Source organism: Brugia malayi (assembly GCF_000002995.4).
Source record: "Brugia malayi strain FR3 genome assembly, contig: Bm_v4_Chr4_scaffold_001, whole genome shotgun sequence".
Classification (NCBI taxonomy): Eukaryota; Metazoa; Nematoda; class Chromadorea; order Rhabditida; family Onchocercidae; genus Brugia; species Brugia malayi.
Window position 1 is genome coordinate 5,841,870 of NW_025062478.1, and position 17,852 is coordinate 5,859,721.

At 30.3% G+C, this 17,852-nt stretch overlaps 2 protein-coding genes across 2 annotated transcripts; both read left to right on the forward strand.

Annotated features, from left to right (window-relative positions):
* Window positions 1-10,720: 10,720 nt before the first annotated feature.
* Bm860 (Uncharacterized protein) lies at window positions 10,721-11,836 on the forward strand (the record flags this gene model as incomplete). The annotated part of the gene is made up of 2 exons (XM_043081786.1): window positions 10,721-10,870; window positions 11,711-11,836. 2 exons carry the CDS (start codon window positions 10,721-10,723, stop codon window positions 11,834-11,836), a joined length of 276 nt encoding a protein of 91 aa, XP_042937720.1.
* Window positions 11,837-16,552: 4,716 nt separating this feature from the next.
* Bm13472 (Uncharacterized protein) lies at window positions 16,553-16,958 on the forward strand (the record flags this gene model as incomplete). The annotated part of the gene is made up of 2 exons (XM_043081787.1): window positions 16,553-16,564; window positions 16,839-16,958. 2 exons carry the CDS (start codon window positions 16,553-16,555, stop codon window positions 16,956-16,958), a joined length of 132 nt encoding a protein of 43 aa, XP_042937721.1.
* Window positions 16,959-17,852: the final 894 nt, after the last annotated feature.

Sequence of the window (17,852 nt, forward strand, 5' to 3'; positions counted from 1 at the left end):
ATCAATTTTAACAAAACACTTCCAGATGTTGAAGAAAAATTCCCATGTTTCATCCTTTAAAGATGAGATAAGCGAAGGATAGCTTTGCATTGTTGTTCTCAGATAATAAATGATAAGATAAACAATAAATTTCCTTGTAGCAGCCATATTCTTTCTTGGTATAAAAGTAAAATGCGATAAAATTCTACAGGTGTACATCGGCTGAAAGATATAAGATCAGAATAATAGGCATTAAAATGTTTGAAGTCTGACTGACGATAATATATGTTCCACCTATGAAAAATAGGCGGAAAGAGATATTAAAAAATAAGGTAAAAGCAGTAATTAGTTCAGGTGATCGCAATATGTGCCTTTCAAAAAAGAAAAAGTCAGATCCAGCAAGCAGATGAATAGTGGAAAAACTATGCAAATATGATAATAATACATGAAATTTATGCTATGAGAAAATTTTTGGAACGTTATCTAACTGATATGCAGCATTAAATCACGTGATCACGTGTACAACACGTTGGGGATAAATGTACAATTGAGCAAATGGACTGGTAAAGATGGCTCCAGAAATTGAGCAAAACGACCAAGCATTTACCCAAACATTTACAGCAAAACGACCAAAAGAACATCTACTCAGGAGAAAAAAGTTCATTAAATTTGGTCCCAAAATCATTTCAAAAAAAAATTATTTCAAGTGTAACCTAACCTGACCTTTCCATTTGATAAACTAATAAAATCCAATACCAATTCTTTATATTTTTCAATTGTGATTTAAAACTGTAATAAGAAATAATTTTATTCTGTTAACAATTTTTTTTTAATTAGATTAATAAAATTAAAATAAAATCGTTAAATTTGTATATATAAAGGATTACGTAAAAAAGTTCTGCCAGCAAGCGATGATGAAAAAATGAAGTAAACACAAAGCTTACAGAGATAGAACATACCATCATCACTTGGCAGTTGCTCTGACGGTGACGACAATGAAATAAATATGTGTCTGAAAGCACTGGCTGGGCGGAAGCTGCTGCATCAACAAGAGGATATGAAGTGCAATTGAAGGCTTATAAGATCATTGGGCCGGTGCTGATAATAGTTTCTGTACATTGCCATTTTCAAATATGTCTACTGAATTCTTATCTGACAATTAGCTGTCTTTCAGCGTCAGCATGAGGTGTTTCTTAGACATTCAATTTGAAATCATCTGTGATAACACAATGTACTCATTACTAAACGAGAACTAACGGAAAGTATCTTTAAAATATTCACTTTTATTAATGGATTTTAAGGAAAGCACAAGTGTAATGTTCTGTGTAATAATTTACATAGAATTTTTTAGTATCTGGACAGTGAGAAGTAAAATCTAAGTGTATCTTACAGAAAACTCGAACAGTTAGCATAAGTAAAAGCAAGTTTTTCTTTACGCGAATTTATGCGAACTGACAAATCCAAAAATAATGTCTTTTACGTACTAATTTTGCATTTGTTTAAGATCTTAGTTGGTTAAGTTAATCTATTGGGTCAGATTTTCTGACTTAATTATTTTGTTTTTTCTTTGTCCTGTAAAGATTATGAATTGCATTACCGATGAAAGAACTCACTCCATACTTCAAAGAATCACGTCTTGAACTAGATATGCAATTGCCATTGTAAACGATAAGATAATGTTTTTGTCCAGTTGACCTCCTCTCAAAAACTTTGGAAATTTTGTCAGCCATCATAACACATTTTAGTCAACCAGTGGGAAAATCAGATCAACTTTCAACTTTCATGTCATATTAAACGAGCTTTACAAAATTATTTTCATTGTTAAAAGATTTGAAAATAATTCGAAGAAAGATTCCAAAAGAAAAACGATAGCCAGTTGAATATATTCTAGAATACATGATTGAAATTATCGCCTCTTCCCGATATCCTTTTCCTCATATTTCAGTAATAAAAGAATAAATTGAAACTTGTTCATCACATTCCATAACATTCGTCATCCCTTCGTTGTCCTCTAATTGCACATATTTTTTAAAAATTATTTTGGAAAATCTAGAACTGGAATGAAAGAAAAAGGAAAAGTTTGAATCACCCGATTTCCTATATATCTTTTCTTTCTTTTTTTTCTTTCATTTTCGTCGCCAACTAACTTATTTTCCTGTACTTTCAAATCGTCTGTTCATTCCTTTTTACTCCTCCCACCAAACAATGGTGACAGACTTTTTGTTACAAGAACCTGATCTTCGAATCATTAAGTACAAGCGGAGATTTCCAATAATAGTGTTGCCATAGACAAGGAAAAATGCTATGCGCCAGCAGTTGAGGAAAAATATGAACATTGAAAAAACTAAATCGATGAGTCATGATGAAAAAGATATATTTCATCATGCATTTATATTAATACAAATATTAAATAATGATGTATGCACATAAATACACACATAGATATATAGACATATGACTGATCGATCGATCGATGGATCGATAGTAGATAAATATTGCCAAGATCGCAGCTTCATTTGACAAGAAAATCTTTGAAAAGATAAGCAAAAAAGAGTTTACAAGCAATTACAGCTGGTACTACTGAATGATACCAATGGTTAGGAATGATAAAAAAGAACGCTCGCATGTTCTTTCATTAAAACCGAATTAAAAGTATTTGCTTTCTTGTGTTATAAAGATAAAAAAATAAAGCCGACTGAGATAAATCTTAATGATCCATACAACTTTCTAGTTATACTACTATCATGGTAGATAAAAACTATCAAAGGTTATCAAATTTGACTTACTAATCTCCAGCAAAACTGCTGAGAAGTGAAAATTCTTGTTACCTGTAAGGTTATGAAGATGAAAAGTGTAAAAAGAAATTCATATTAAATGAATCATCCAGATTTTTTCCATCACTAAATGATGAAAGAAAAGGGAGATCCATCAGTCATCGCATACTGAAGCAAATCCCAAAATCAGCAAATATAAGTGGTGGTGGAATAATAAGCGATCGAATAACAGTACTGTTTACTAGAATCGAAAGCGATTAGCAACCTCCATCCAATCATTTATCCATTTGTAGACACAATGTTTCTTTATAATGGCTATGAATTTACCATTGAAACTATAAATGGACCTCCGCGATCTGCGATAGTTAATTAGTTGGATAATTTTTCTATAAAAATGACGTGTGTGTGTGTGTGTGTGTGTTGCTGACACTATTACACGACACTTAGCATAAAATGTGTGTGCTATTGAGATGCAAGAAGGCCAGTAAACAAGTCCATCACATAGCAGTGTCGTCTTCGTATCTCACCTGACAGCTGTCACTCACTCGAACAGATGAAAGATTGTCGTGTGGTCACTCTCCAGACATACCTGGTCTACTGAACAGAAGCAAGGAGACAAACGAGCAAATACGCTGCGTTCTCGAGGGAAGGCGTAAGATACGAGCTTCTCTTAGCAGAAGACAGACACAAGAACGAACATATCTATAATACTTCACAGAACAATTCTCTTTTTTGGAAAATTTCCAATGAATCCAGCAGTAAATCTTCCTTCCAGTCCACTTGTCTGTCTGTCTGTCTGCCTCTCTCTCTCTCTTTTGCGCCTGTGGCACTCTGCCAGCGACACATTTGCATTAAGCGTGTTTCAAATAAATCCAACTTAGTAGATGGAGTAAAGGGAAGGACAAGGAAAATACGTCACGTGGAATACTCACGTCATCCCACTCCTCGATACAACATGACATGCCTAACAAATCATGTCCAATTATCCACAAAAGCGTAATTTTGCGAGAAACACATGTTATACAGCGATACACAGTTACAAGTAGCAGCTATGACGGAAATGACGAAGAATGAGCTATGACCAGGTACTGTAACCTATTTATTCATTTCGTCGTAATGTCATCAAGGGGGACGAAGTGAGATAAGAATAAAATGTCAATTTATGGATCCAATAACTAAAATTCATGCTTAAAAATTCATACTAATTGACGGTGAAGATAATCTTAGTTGTTCTTGAAATTACAATTGAAATATCACAAAATAAGTTAAAAAATAACAAAGCTGAAATTTTAAGAATTAAATTTTTAAAGCATTTAAGAAGCATTACGACAAAGTTGAAAAAAACAAACAAATCATTGCATGGAATACATAGCAGTGATTGTCCAAAAAGGAATGATCAAAAGCCAATAAATAAACAGAAAAAAAGAAAATATTTCTTAACGTTTTGAAAATGAAACTGAATGTATTAAGTCAAGCAATATTTCAAATCTATGACGCAATTAAGGGTATAAATGTTAAGCGGAAATGACGTAATCTCAGCATGACAGTATTAATGAAATCCAATTGTGACTGTAAAACGTACAAAATTTCCAGGTATTGGTGACGAAAACATTCACATCCACATATCTTTCACGAGCCAAGAACAAAGAGATATGATATATTCGTCTCGCAACGCTAGTCGCAAAAAATGAAACATTCTAAGTTAAACCTAATTCACTCAAAAATTTAAATATTGTAGTAGTCTGAATTAAAAAAATTGTGGGTGGGCGTGTGGTAAATATATTTCGCTCAAAGGTGTATATTGAATAGTTCATAAATAGACCACGTCATAGAGAAAGTGTGACAGCCATCTGTTATAAAAACGAAAACAGTTAGACTAAAATTTGCTTTTCTGTTTTCAGTGGATTCGCTGGAATATAAATGAAATTGAAAAAAAAAAAAAAAATGAGGAAATGATTATTTTTAGGTTATTGCATTTATAACTTAGAGAAAAACAATGGTTTCTGCTCAGTTTAAGTTATTAAAAGTTACGGGTAAAACAGAAGAGTTATTTATATTTAATTCCTTGCATCTTTGTAAGGATAAATAGAAAAACTTTGACACTTATGTGCCAGAAGAAAGGTTAACAATTAGACTAATTTTTTTTTTCCCTAAAATTTTTCGCTGTTTGTACAATTTCTCTATTCCTCTGATAAAAACTTTGCTTAAATTTATAATGAACATCTAGGGCTTAATATTACTATTCTTTAATTCTATTAGTAATAATCTGATCAGCAATAATCAGAAAAATTCTCGATCAGTAATAATAAGGCTCATTTATTTAGATTTAATCTCTTTTATTTGTTGTTCGAAGATTTCCAATGTAATTTAATATCTTACCACTACCAATCCAACAAATTCAAAAGGTATTTCCGAGTTGATAAAGAAAGAAAAATAGAAAAAAGGAACAAAAAGCACATAACATGACAGCACAAGTGTATTTATTTATTTATATCCACTGAGCCATTTTCTGTTTGGCAAAATATTATATTTCGTCAATGGTTAGCTTCTCTGAACCTTTTCATTTATACTTACTCTCTTATAATCCATCCTTTTTCATCAAAAAAAAAAAACTTTTGACTCATTAAAATGAATTTTAAATCAAAAAAATTTAATGGCACTATTAAAAGTTGAAGTGTGATGATGAGAGAAGAGATCCCTTAAAGGTATGAGCGAGAATGTAAATGAGAAGAAGAAGAGGAAGAATGTGAAGAATGTGATGAATGTGTTAACTTGTTCTATTGTAATATATTTTAAGATAAAAAGGCTAAAAATTTACTCTCAAAAATGAATGAATGAAACGGTATTGAATAAAATTAAGATGACATTGGTGACAATCATTCGTTCAACTAAATGACACAGTTAAAAACATAAATATCCAGTTATTGACAAAAGTATCTAAGTTGAAAAGAAATGTAAAATATCTGAATCAAAAATGAAATAAGTAATGAAATAATTAGATTTTAAATGAAACTATAATTTTTTTCAAGAAAGTTACAAAACAAAGGATGTATAAGGGAATGCTTATTGTTTATATGTAGCAAATAAAAATTGATAAAATGAGATCAAATTAAATTACACCTTAAAAAGTGCACTTATAGGTAAACGGGTGGATATCTATCAAACTTCCTCACAAAACGATCGAAACTGATCACATCCTTACTAAATAGTCACCAAAAAAGATACATGATTGAGAATCGTGCACCCTTTTTGATGTCATGATCCTATGCAGACTATAAATAATCCTAAGTATTCCTTGGTTTTCTCCTTCTTCCCTTTCTTCCTTCTTTCTTTTCTTCCTTGAAAAACAATCTTATTCTTAATCTACTCTAATTAGCATACCTTTCTCATCATTCATAAGCCAAAACGAAATGGATAATAACGCCAAAATCAACTTTACTATTTCCAATTTAGCTTCTCATGTTCATCCGAATGTAAATGAATGTGAAAAAATCGCGTCATCGTAAATTTGCCAAAAAAAATTTTTATATATGGGCTAAATAAAAATATTATGCTAACAAATTAAAAGCTTAAATTTTAAAGAATTTATTTCTTTTTGGCCAACACAAATGTTTTGAGATAAAAAATCGAAATTTCAATGCTTCTTAGACATATTACATACATAAAGATTTTTTTGGACATACATCAGGCGGCAATAGTAAATTTCGTGGATTCATTAAATCATTTGATGGTTCGAATCTTCTGCTTTAGACTAGTCAATGTGGCAAAAGCATTGTTTCAGCTTCATGAGTCTTCTAAAAGTGATTCAATGAAAGAAATAAGTTAAAGGATGAAATGAAGTTGTCAATTAAGTCAGTTCAGTAAAAACAGCAAATCGCTGTGTGACTTCATTTGTACCTTTTACGAAGTTGATCTTATTTCTTTTCTATCGTTCAAGAATTTAATTCTTTCTTTTAGTTTCATTAATTAATCTTTCGGGCATAATTTAACAAGTAGCTAACAATGTCGGAGAAGGATGAGAAAATAAACAACGAACAAAAGCATTTCTAAAAAATTTTCACTTTTTAAAAGAAACTATAATTATCCATCATAGCTATCATAAATTCCTTTTAGATTTACCTATTACGTTTAGTACTCCATATCTAAATTACTACTCAATTTTTGTGTTAACTATGTATTCACCGATTGCCAATAAGAAATGAATTCTCTAACAAACTAAACAATTCACTGAAACAAGTTGTATTCGCTGATCAAATCACAAATGATACCTCTTAATTCAACGTGTGATGAATAGTTCATTTCTGAGAAAAAAAACTTTAGATGTAATTAAGAATCAGTTGAATGAATATGTGAATCATTAATCCATCTCTCACCATTCCTTTTCCAACTTTTCAGTTTTTCAAATATTCTAATAGGAACTGTCGTGTAATGTTGAAAGGAAAATGTAGACCTTAAAGTTCATCAAATTCTTCTGATATGAACAATACAGCATATTTTATTTATCCTGATAGCCTGAACTTTTCGTGGTATCCTTATAGATATAGAACGATATATAAAACGAGGATATACTGAACTGATGATGTTAACCTGAAAAAGGGAACCAGTATATGTACTATATTTTCATATTGCATTAAACGGAAAGCAAATGGGACATTTTATAAATGCTGGAGAGAATGCAAAATTGCACAAAGAATTTGATAAAAAAAGAAAGAAAGAAGGACAGGGAAGTATTTTGAGAAGTGCTCAAAACTTTTAGAAAACGAAAATTACCAAAAGAGCAATAGAGTGTAGAACATAGAATGTACTTGAAAAACCTCAAAGTGCAGCAACACTCCGTACGACTGTGACTGTGGATTCAAAGAAGATTGCTATTTTTGAGACAATGTATCAAATAAGATTTGAAATAAAATGCAAATGCTCAATCAATAGTAAGCACAGAAAAGAACTTCAATAAAGTACTATTTTTTAAGGAAATTTATTTGGTTTAAGGGCAAAGTTATGATAACAAAGTACGGAGTCACAATTATTTGATCACAATATCAAGATAATGTAAAAATGTTAATCACAATATCAAGATAATGTAAAAATGTTAATCACAATATCAAGATAATGTAAAAATGTTAATCACAATATCAAGATAATGTAAAAATGTTAATCACAATATCAAGATAATGTAAAAATGTTAATCACAATATCAAGATAATGTAAAAATGTTAATCACAATATCAAGATAATGTAAAAATGTTAATCACAATATCAAGATAATGTAAAAATGTTAATCACAATATCAAGATAATGTAAAAATGTTAATCACAATATCAAGATAATGTAAAAATGTTAATCACAATATCAAGATAATGTAAAAATGTTAACCAAGAAGTCATTTATTCATCCCGTTACCACACAAAGATATAACAAATGATCTGTCTGTCATACAGTCATGAAGAATTTTTTCGAAAATTAAAGTACTGAAAAACATCTAAATCGCAAATTAAATCAAAACGTTGGTGGAAGAAATTATCGCTGTACATAACAGATGTTTTTAGAAATCAATTCAACAATCTGAAATTTATCCTGATATTCCAATATTCCAATATTAGGCATATCAAAATCTGCCTTCTTTCTTTTAACTAGCAATATTGCAATATTTAATAGAATTTATTCTTCTTATCTGCAAGAAAATATATCGGTAATTAATAAATAAATTCTGTTTCATATTATCATTTGTTTACTAGTCCTGTGAAAAGCTGTAATCTTCTACGATTTATTGAGCAAAGTAATATATCATACTGGATGAGCAACAGAAAAGTGAAAAAAAAAAAAAAAACCGGCAATGTTCATTGTGCTACCATTGCATCCGGACAGTTGTTAGCCGTTGGCTGTTCAGAAGATATGCTCTTGAATTGAATTGCTCATTGTTTTGTTTTGAAAAAATAGCAGCAAATGATTTACTGCTACCCGTGATCATTTCCGGTAGATTAAATCCTCTTATCTCTCATTGCATTTCCCTCTCAAACTAACTTTTAAATTTCTGAAAGGAACAGATGAAGAGTGAGAGAGAGAGAGAGACAGAGAGAAAAAGAAACAGAAGAATTAACAAAATCATAAATTCCTTTATTGTTGCAAAATCTTACAATTATGAATTATCATTCGAAACAACTAGAGTTTGCTGTAAATCACCAAAAGTTATGGGAAAATAAATGAAGCTGTGAAAATCTGCTGGATCCATTGTCGGGTTTCATCAAAAAGAGTTATTGTTGTACCGAACAAACCATACGAGAGAGAGAGAACGGGGAAGAAGGAGAAGGAGGAGGAGAAGTGCGCACAAAGTGAGAAACCAGAGCTTTTCGTACCAAATTCCATAAATTTTTGTACCAAACAATGATTATATCTAATTATTAATATACCCCCAGAAATTTTTCATTTTAAAATTTTGACGAAGATTTTCTGTAGGATTAATCATCCCTCTTTTTTCTTTTTCTCTTTTTCCCTTCTCTTTCTTCTTACTAAGATAAATACGACTTTTCGAAGGAATAAGAATGTGATTCAAACTTTTATACCCAATTTCATATTTGGAAAGTAATGCGAACAACATTAAATATTAAATAGCACTTTTTTTTTCTTTTGAGAATTATAAATATTGATGTTTATTCGAATGTGATAATGAGAGTAAGGTTGGCTTTTTGGAAAATTCTTTGCATTAAACATCCAAGAAATCAGTGTAACTTTTTTCAGCAAAAAAGAGAAAAGGAAAAAGAAAAGTACCAAAATAAAAGCAACAAAAGGAGAAGGTTAAATAGAAAAACAAAAAAAAAAAAAAAAAAAAAAAAACATTACGAATACTAATTGTAATTTTAGTGTTTACGGCTCAGAACTGCTGTAAATTCATTATTAAAGTGTCCAGTGATGCAGTACTATCCATTGGCAATTCATTTCTAAATAATAACTTAGGATTAGACGGAATCAATGAATATATATATATGTTTGTACGGTAACAGATGGACAACGAGCGAATTTGCTGAGCTGAATGAGCGAAAATTTATTTCCATGATGATGGTGATGATGATGATGATGATGACACATTGGAGAGAACAAATCTGAATTGAATATACTAAAATAAATTGCTTGAATTTCATTGAAGAATGATGACTCTCTTGAGGAAAGTTATGGCAGCAAGAAAATGCAAGCAATTTTCGTAATTTTACTTAAAACAAAAATTAAAAAAAAAAGAGGAAAATGAAACGAATAATATAAACAAATTTGCCAGAAACAAGTTTAACCGAAAGAAAAATTCAACAGTAGCAAGTAAAACGAGAAAAAAAGCAACTGAAAAAATCAGTAAGAGAAACGTAAGATACGTTTAAAACTCAATAATTGTGATAGTGGAGAAAGAAAAAATATTATACCTACTTTTGGAGTATTTTTTAAAATACAGTTATTATTTCATTCTTTTGTATGTCTTCATGCCTATGTTTCATTTAATTATGGTGTTTATATCATCAAGATCAAACAGTAAATGTTCAAATTGTTTTGATCGGAGGAAAAACGAAATCGAACGATCCGCTGTGGGTAGACTTTGCAAAATAATCCGCCTAAATTTCTGTTATCAAATCCATTTTAACCAGATGATTTTGAAATATGAATTGTGTTTAAAGATGTGACAGAGAAACAGTGGTTAGAATGCAGATGTTCTTTTGTTTTTGATTAGTGCAAGTGACACATCTAACTGTTTACCAATGCTATACGCTAGGTGGATTGGATGAAGTAGAATAGTAAAATCTTTCGGTTAATATTTTCGTCTGAAAGCGAAAACATTAGCAGGAAAACCGGATAATCTTCATTTATCATCTTATTTTTGTGCGTCTCATCACTATCAAAATTATATTGGTCGGTTAAAAAGCTGTGACACTTGTCGAAATTCCTTTCCTCAAAAGCTTTGTCAAAATTGACAGAAGCGCTCACTTGAAATGAAGAAGTCAAGAAGCAATGGAATTAGTAAAGCGCATCCCAAATTCCATAATCTTTCTTATTTCTCTCTTTCAAGTACATTTTACAATGCGCTAATTGCCAAACGACATTTCTCGAATGTGCGCAACAGTAAAAGTGACAATGACGAGGTAAGGGCAATTATTTTATGCATAAAATATCTTTAAATTTGAGTGAAATCCAAACTATTCATCTGTCTTTTCTCGTTTTTTTAAGAATAAGTTGAAAAATAGACCAGATGGAGAGCAGTAAAGAGAGAGAGAGAGAGAGAGAGAGAGAGAGAGAGAGGGAGAGAGAGAGGAACATTTTAGTGGCCAATGCCATGTCATCTAACTCACTACACTTTTGGCGAAAGCATTCCTTTGCTCTCCTTTGTCTTTTTATTGAGCCTAGTGACTGACAAATTTCGAATACCTAAGATAGTAAGAAATACGTTTATTTGAGCCAAAGGATATTTTTGCCAAGAAATGCTTTCGTCTGAGTGAACATTTCCTCTTTGTCAATAATCTACTTAAAAAGTTATCGAAATATATTAACTTAGCCTTAGTTTAGCTAAGAACAATAGTCATAGGTTGCAACATCTCATATTATCCAGGTAATTGCATTTTTTTTTCCTTTTTTGCATGTAAAATTTTCGTTTGCGTAAATATTGCTCACCTTTCCATTAATGAAATGACGTAAACGTCTGCTGCGCCAGTGATTCACTCCAATGAATCGAATGCTGCGAATAAAAAAAAGTTAAGAATGCAAGTGCAAACCAATGCTTATTTACTTGCTTGCTATGTTAATCTTCTATGTTAATATCTTTTCTTTTAAATGTCCCATCAATTCCGGAATCCGATATAAGTACAACTATACTCTTATCTTTTACAGTTTACTTACAAATCAATCAAGGAATGTTTTCAATCTATGTGACATCATCCTACTTGAATGAAGAAATATTTTTCATTAAAAAAATTTCATATTTTGAGGAGCCAAATGGTGCATCAATTCTTCCAATCATATTTATATGTACATTATATGGAATTGTTATGAAGGAAACAGTTGTCATCGATGATTGTTGCATAATAATGGAAGAATGCAACAGTGAGAGTTAAGGAAGAAAATGAGGAAGCTACCAATTTGCTGGAAGTGCAGCAAAATTCAACAATTTTCTCCATCAATTTAACTGTTCGAAAGTTATTATTGAAATTGGAGCCCACAGAGTTTTCATGTATCGATGATAATTTTGAGGAGCCCTAAAATAAGAAAAATATTTGAAATATCCTGCTTCACACATTCAATTAAGATATCTCCATTCTTTATCAGTTTATCATTCGATACATACTGTTATTAGTGACTATAAAAAGCATTATGCGTTAGACTTTTCAGAAAAATAGTAGCTAATGATATCACCGATAAACTGCTTCATTTAATTATCATCTACTTGGTCAGTTAAGCTGCTAATTAATGTCACAGTAAACAATGGACAGTAGTTCTTGATAATTGTTTCTATTTTCATCTAATTTATTTTTAGAAAGAAATGCCTAAAATTCGCTTTCATATGGTAGAATTAATTAAAAAATTGGTTTACATACAAAAGAGAGAAAAATAAAATTTGTTTTTTTTTTCCTTTGATTTATTTGCTTGTTATCTAAAGCCAACGCACTTTTCTGATTCCATGAATAATACCCGGTGGTTATAAGCAAAATACTCACTAACTGCTCTTCTTTTATAAACAGGTTCTCCATAGCATTTCAAAAATAAACGAAATAAATTTCAGAATTCACCCAGCAACATTCCAGACCACTCTTCCACAAAAATATATTTTAAAAGGGAAAAGGAAAAGTGAATGCTGAACGTTGTACAGATGAAAATTTCAATCTTTTTAAAGAAAATGCTTTCCCAATAAATGCAGTAGTATTTTATTTATTGGCACTTTTCTTAAAATTCGGAGAAATGCAACAAAATTAACTAAAGACAACAAATGGAACGTTTTCCACTTTTTTTTGAATTTTAAATGTTTTATTTTCTATTGAGAAAAAATTTTAAATTTTAGTCTGATAGTTAGAATAATGCACACAAGAAAGTCAATTTGTTTTCCTGCGAATTTGTGGAGGCTTAGTTTTTTTTAAATTTTCGCTTCATTTAGTATATAAAGTTGTAATAACAAGAATTTGTAATTTATTTGATCGAAATTATTTTCCGAAAAATTTTTGATGAAGTAAAAAATTAAAATGAATGAAAGTATATGTTGCCGTAGGTTAAGTTTAATTTATTGCTCATGTTACGAATACTATTTAGTTTGAAATTAGAATTTATGCTACTCTTCTTCGAGCATACTTCAGAATTTCTATTTATACATAGCTAATTTCAAGGCAAAACAATTATTATTATTCACGATGTTAAAATATGCTGGAACATCTTATAAAGTTCTATAATTAAACAGAAAAAAATTTTTTAATGAAATGCAGCAATGTACCTAAAATGCAATGTAAACACACATAAGGAACACTTCCCTAATGTCCAAAAAGTTTAGTAAAACTTTTGAAATACTTGTGATGCAAGTCTATTTTGCAATAGTTGTTTTCTTTGGTTCTTTTATTCGTGTATACAACATTATTTACGTTGCAAAATTCCATTTAACACTTACAACTTTTAATTATTTATTTATTTTTTTCAACTTCTAATTCCGATCAAACACTATAAACAGAAATGATTTGCCATTTTTTCTCAAATCAATCGAGGAAAAAGTTAATTAATGTCTTGTTAACAAGCAAAAATGTTGAATAAATATGTTACAAATCTGATCACGAAATTATATATTAATCGATGGCTGTTCAACAAATGTTAGATAAGTAAAATTGATCTATTATATTGATTCTCAGCAACGTATCTTAACAGATGCATGAGAAGGAAATCATGAAATTAAAAGAATGTGAAACAAAAATTTATACTTTTAAAAATGTTTAATGTTCAGTTTCATTTGACATAGACAAAGTACTATACTGATGAGATGAAAATGAATATAAAAAAGTAAACGTCAAAAATAAGCGTAAGAGAGACGTAAAAATGATCACTTTCAATACGATATGAAGCAACGTTTTAGCATAACTCACTTCACTTCCTTCAGACAATTCAAGATTCCTAGCAGTGGGTGGTGCTCGAGACAACAAACAAATCCGCTCGCGTTTTGCAGAATGATGTACCCACCTCTGCCTCTGTCATGCCTGCGTGATGTCTGTCTGGATCTCTTGGCGATCTGCCACACTTCACAAATTTTATTTTTTTTTTAAATTATGCGAAATGATGGAAAAGGGACTTATAACGGTTACATTTATGGCATTTCTGATTTGCACTGCATGCGTATGCATTAAATAATTGGTTAAAAAAGACGAATGATAGTCGATCGGGAAAAAGCACTCAATTATCAATCAGTGTAATCGATATCAAAAAGAAAGCTGTGATACTAGGCGTACTTATATGACTACATACTAACTTTACATTGTAAATTCATATCGTTTTCAATATCAATACAGTGTCATAGCTTTGCAACAAATAAGTAAGATTAATTGGTAGACTTAAGATCTAAGACTAATTAATAAAGCTATTTCGAAAAGAAGTAGTGTAAATGCGATTTACTTTGCATTCATAGGACAATGTGATGATTATCGTTGATGTTTTGGAGTATGTCAACTGTATTATATAATTACTGAATTAAAATTATCAGATATCGACAATGATATTGTAAAATGATGGATCTGAGTAGTTGCTACACTAACAATAATGTTAAGTGGGAATAATATATTGATAGGACAACTGCAATTTTCTTCTAAAATTCTTCAGAGAAATTTATTTAAAAATGGAAATGAAATAAGTAAATTCGTTTATGGTTGCTACTTGTTTGTTTGTTTATCGCTTATCTGTTTATTTGTTGGTTCATTTACCCAACAAATATCGCCTCATCGTTTTACTTGATTACGTAGCTCCATCCTTTTTTTTTTGAGGAAAGGATTTTCTATTTCTGATATTTGAAAGTAATATCACATTAAAATCACCTAAAGTAGCTTTTTTAGTTAATTAAGCATATTTGTAGGTTTTCAATGCGTCAATACTTTACAGCAAACGTTTAACGATATCCTCAGGCTGTGTCGTTTGTATAAATTTCATGAATTTTTAAAATCGAATCAGTTTGTACCAATACTGTGAGGAATCAATTTTGCGATGCATTTAAAGATTCAGGTTTACGAAATTACAACAATAAAAGTTTTGGAAAAAAAGTTTGATGAACACTTCTTTCTCTTAAATCTGTCCGTTAGAGAAAAAGGGGTCAAAGTTTGTAATACAAAAGAAGAAATTGATGGAAAATGAGATGATTTGAAAAAAATGGTTTGTAAAATTCCACAAAGTATCTATTTGTCAGATACGAGAAATGCGTGAGTAATCAGGAGTAAATCGATATTGTTTCAACGTATTTTATTCTTTATTTTTATTTCTTCTTTTCGTTTTGATTTCAATAAATGAAATCTTGTTAAATTGTATTATCAAATTACTTCAGGGATTTCAACCAAAATTTACGTAAAAAATTCTAATTTCAGTTCAGAGTAATGCCAATAGCAACCAGAACAGATAGGATAGTGAAGAACTAAATTCATTTAACTTCATCAAAGTATTTCACACTAAACCTTGAAATTTTCACTTGAGGATTGAACCAGTTCGATTTAAAATTTTTTCACTGGAAACATTTGTATCAGACATGGAAATGCCATCTGCCCGAAACTGTTACTATTTGAATTGTTTAAAAAATAGGCAAATGAATTCAACAATAGTATATAATGGATGATCGAATTTAATATTAATGTAATATCAAAAGAAAAAAATGAATGAATTTCACTTCTCTTTTTGACAAATATTAAAGAAAAGTCAAATGACCAAAGTCATACAAATAAAATTATATAAGAAATATGAAAGAGGTGAAAAAAAAGAAACGAATAATTGTTAGCTCCACGACTTATTATATCATAACAGTTTTGCTTATTGTTGGCCATTGTGTATATTTGAATAAAAATTGTATGGAAAATTGTGCAAACAAAGACATTGATGAACCAAAAGATTTTTCATTTCTTCCTTACAACAATTCTTTCATGAATGTTCTTTTCAACCGGAATTTCTTCTCTTTCAGTTATTGACTGCACCGGGCAAATCATTGAATAATATTCATATGGAATGATATATCGTATAAAATGTTTCAAAATAAAACAAAATTGATTTGATTGGCATTCATTCCATCCTTTTTGTATATTATTTTTTTCAGTGAAGAAAGCATTGATTTTCATTGTAAATTTTTAAAGGTATTTTAACGTACAGCGCCTTAAATTACTTAACCAACGAATGAATTAAAGCAAAAAGTTCAATGATTAGCTGATTGGCACTGTAAGTCTTTTTAGTAATATAAGGAGAAATGATCAGATGACCCCGATGCATATTACTTTAACCATTACCACTTGTATTCATGGAAAATACAGAATGAGTCTTTGTGTTGACACAGTGTCCCATGTGTATGTGTTTGATTATTTGCTTCTTTTCCATTGTAATAAGCTAACTGAAACGATTTGTGTTTGTTTACTCTATTGCTTATTGTCGGGATATAGTCGATTTACTTGTTAGTTTTGATGGTTTCTTGCTAACTTTGATTAAGTTAACATTTCTTTCTCAACAAGTTATCAGGCGAATATATGTTACGATCTCTTAGCACACACGATGAATATGTTGATAAGAATGAGAATCATATCAATGAAGATAAGACAAGGTGGTCGATGAAAGATTAAGAGGCGATGGAAGATGAAGTAAAGGATGCTACATTTATCATCGTCAGATAAGTAATAATAGCATTCTAAGCGTTCTCATACGATCAAATCTCATCATCGAGAAATAAATAAAAATGATAATGACTAATTAGTTTCTCATCTTTAAAGAAGAAATGATCCTCAAAAGAAAAGTTTCAATCAATAAATGTTAAAAGATGTATTAATTGCTGGAAAGAACTCTTCTATATTTTGCCTTCCATACTGTATGTAACTCATCTTTCGTTTAATAAATTCGAAATGACTTATTTTTCAGAAGAAACAAATGAAACAGATTTCCGTAAAAGAAAAAGGAACGGATTTATGTTGGATTTCAGACAAGAAAAAGCACATTGAAATGGTTCCTTCTTTCGTCTTAAATCATTTTCTCATCTAATTTCATTTCTATTAGCCATATTTTTCTGGCGAGGAAGTGGGAGGCGGATGAGAGGAAGATAAAACAACAAGAATTCTCAAAATCAATCATCTCCGTATACTTTGGATCTTTTCCATGCAAAATATTCCATTATGTTCTGAAACAGGTCATTTATTTTCGAATCTTTCGCAACAGAAAATCTAATTTTAATGTTTCTGGAAAAACTTAAAAGGAAGAAGAGAGACAGAGAGAGATGAAAGACACAAGGATATTTAGCAAGAATCTTAAGCACAAATAATTTCTGATTCTGACGAAAAAAAGGCTTCGATTATAAAAAATACTCCAAATATATATGCTATATTCTTATCAGTCTCATTTTTCAAAAATTTGCATATTGTTCAAAATATACAGAAAAGTTTTCTTTTTTTATTTTCACACCTTTTAATCACTTCTTTTCTAATCCATTTGAAATAAACCAAAAAGCTTTTAGCTTTCGTTCATGTCAACTCTTTTCAAGAATTTTTTGAGCTAAGAGTGAACGATACGAGCCCAGTTATCCCTCGCTGCTAATATATCTAGCAATCCAGACTCCAGTGTTCTTTTCATTTTTCCAAGAAAAAAAAACCAAGGATGGGCAATCGTGCAAACAGCTAATACATTTATCAAGAAGTATACTACTTGGAGGAAAGAAACATTGATCAAATTATTTGCGTCCACATTGTGTTTCGTCATTTTGTTATGCTCCAATGTTTTGTAGACACATAAATTTTTATAGGTGCTTTTTCAATTTTGCATTCTTGAGCATTAATTAGACGACTTTTAAGAAATATTTGACAGACAAGGGAAAAAGTTCCTTCATGAAACGAAATGAAATGTATGTCAAGAGAATGGAGAGAGACAGTAAATCCAGAATTT